The following is a 2,813-nucleotide window of genomic DNA, read 5'->3' on the forward strand; positions in this document are numbered from 1 at the left end:
CTTCCTACGAGAATGCCATCATGCCAAGGGCGCTTGATAAATCTGTTCCTGGACATGTGATAACGAAGGTATGTAGACCACCGATTCCAAAACAACAAGCAGGTAGACCAAAGAATTCAAAAATCAAATCGGCATTGGAAATTGCAATGGAAAAGAATAAGCCAAGAAAACAATACACATGTGGTAATTGCAACCAAGTAGGACATAATCGCAAGACATGTACTCTATAATTTCCTAGTTTTTGTTATCTTCCCAAGTTCTCTTTAGATTTTTGTTGAAAATGACGCTGCTTTCATTGACATAGAACTCTTTTTAGTTCAAAGTTCTTTTATATTCTCCCATTCTTTTGTTAGTAACAATTTAAAATTTAAAATGAGTATATGCTTTACTCGTGGGAAAAATAAGAGTATATTATGATCATTCACGTTGTTCATTCACGTTCTTTTGTTTATATAATTATGAGAAGAAAAAAATATTATGATCATTCATGTTGTTCATTCGCGTGAGTATATGCTTTATTCTTTTGTTTATATAATTATGAGAAGAAAAAAATCCAAGAAGAAATAGTCTACAAGTTATATTATGATCATTCACGTTCAAATTCACATGTAAAAGAAGAATAGTCTACAATGATAATGTTATTACAAAACATAAGGCAATGAAACAAAATAGTCTACAAGGACTCATCAACTAGGGAAGGGATGATAATAGCTTTAGCTCGAGGATATGAATCAGTCATATTAGCTGGTATGGCTAATTCTCTGACTTCGTCGTATAATTCCGCTGCAAGCTTAATCCGAAGAGCCAACATGTTCTCATCGCAAAGCCCATCAAATGTTTTCCCAAGAGCTAAACATTCAATGTACTTAAGAGCATACACACCACAATCACCTGGATTTTCATTCCGAGGAACATTTTTCTTCACCCTTCTCAATTCCAACATTGCTCTGCTCTTTTTACGGTTTGTCTCAGGAATCATGTCACTTAACATCGCAGGAATCATTCGCCTTAAAGGCAAACATGCAATGGCCATTTGTTCGTCATTCACCAAGGTTGGTATGCTATCATAGATGTGAATCTTCTTACCTCGCAAGTCAATATCCAAAGCCACCCAATGGTTCCCATTGACAAAAAGACAAGCGTATAAGTTATCCACATCAATCCACCACTTCTTGTTCGTAGCTGACTCCTCAGGATATTCACCAAAAACGTGTTTCACATAGGAATCCCGAAACACAAAATTCTTAGGCCCCATATCAAACTGTATGTAGTCCTTCTTCAATGTAGTCATCAGATCTTGGTCTAAGAAAGCTATGCGCTCTTTAGGATACGGACAAGGCTCACGCATATATCTTCGCCGGAACATAGCCATTGCACAACCCATGTGCTACATTCAAAAAAATAAAAACTAGAATAAGCGAAAATATAGTATTGAATAAACGCCTATACTAAATTATCAAAAATAAACTTACATGTTCTGTCAACCATCCATAGTCATAGCTTGGCCAATGTTTCCTTGGAGTCATAATTTTCCAATAGAATCTCACAGCTGCGTTGCTGGTGCTAAGTGGCTCTTCCCTGTGAATATAAGAAAGAGTTAGTACATATATAGATAATGATAGTAACTTTTATAAACTATTCAGAGTTGTTGATGTATATACTTGTCAAGGCTGAGAAAATCCAGAAGTCTCTGATGTTTCTCATCATCTACAGGCTTAAGATGATCGCCTAACACATTATCACCCTCTGTAATGATCCGCTTGACTGTCGAGTTACCAAGGTAAGGATACTTCTGCGATCCTGCCAACTGGGGCACGCGTCTAGAAGTCTTCGAAGGTCCAGGTCCATCCAACTTCGTCAAAGCCTCTCCAAGGCGGTTTAATGTCACCTCAAGTTTTTTATGTACCAACTGATCCTCCTTGTTGGACCATGTATCTTCAGAACTGGAAGCTATTTTCAATTTAGCTTTCTGAACTTGGGTAGTGATATCCTCAACATCGTCAGAAGCAAGACCAGTAATCTTCTTTTTCTTGGAAGTTTCCTTCTTCCCAACCTTCACAGATTCCTTCCTCACCACCCTTTGAACTGGAAATTCATCTTGTGATGTCTGCTTCATCTCAACAATCCATGACTGCAACCGAACAGAACATTCCAAGGAGGTAAGAAAATCGAACATGAGAAGCAAAAACAATCCATGATATGTTTAAGAAAAAAACAAACAGAACATGAGAAGTTTAAAAAAAACAGAACATGAGAAGTTTTATTAATTCAGAACATGAGAAGTTTTAAAAAAACAGACCATGAGAAGAAAAAAAAAAAAAAACAGAACATGAGAAGTTTAAAAAAAAACAGAACATGATAAGTTTAAAAAAAACAGAACATGAGAAGTTTTATAAATTCAGAACATGAGAAGTAAAAAAAAAAACAGAACATGAGAAGTAAAAAAATAAAACGACGTGATCGAGTTTTTTAAAAACAGAACATGAGAAGTTTTAGACAACAACAGAACATGAGAAGTAAAGGAAAATGTAACTTACAGGTGCTTTACTTGTTCCCTCATCATCGTTAATGGTGTGCGAAGTGGCATCATTCCGTACATCAGCGTCTTTAGGCTCTTTTCTTTCTTTCTCCAATGCTTTAATCCTCTCACCCATCTCCTCTTTGAACACCGTCATTTTTTTTTCAACGAATGTTTCAAATTTACTCTCCAAAGCATCTATTCGACTGTTGAGTGTTTTGCCCAAGTCAGAAATAGTCTCAGTCATATCAATCGCCCTCCAAATATCCAAAGAAATTGACTTGTCATCCTTACC

At 36.2% G+C, this 2,813-nt stretch overlaps 1 protein-coding gene across 1 annotated transcript; it reads right to left on the minus strand.

Annotated features, from left to right (window-relative positions):
• On the minus strand, positions 672-2,753 carry LOC104747442. The gene is made up of 4 exons (XM_010469078.2): positions 2,538-2,753; positions 1,662-2,131; positions 1,473-1,578; positions 672-1,387 (listed from the first exon to the last, which is right to left on the minus strand). Exons 1-4 carry the CDS (start codon positions 2,673-2,675, stop codon positions 674-676), a joined length of 1,428 nt encoding a protein of 475 aa, XP_010467380.1. The 5' UTR covers positions 2,676-2,753; the 3' UTR covers positions 672-673.

This window comes from Camelina sativa, chromosome 2 (genome assembly GCF_000633955.1).
Source record: "Camelina sativa cultivar DH55 chromosome 2, Cs, whole genome shotgun sequence".
NCBI lineage: Eukaryota > Viridiplantae > Streptophyta > Magnoliopsida > Brassicales > Brassicaceae > Camelina > Camelina sativa.

Coding starts and splice junctions, on each gene's coding strand:
- LOC104747442 (XM_010469078.2), bottom strand. CDS start 2,675: ATGACGGTGTTCAAAGAGGAGATGGGTGAGAGGATTAAAGCATTGGAG. Junction 2,132..2,537: donor AGGGAACAAGTAAAGCACCT/GTAAGTTACATT, acceptor GTTCGGTTGCAG/TCATGGATTGTTGAGATGAA. Junction 1,388..1,472: donor ATGGATGGTTGACAGAACAT/GTAAGTTTATTT, acceptor TTTTGAATGTAG/CACATGGGTTGTGCAATGGC.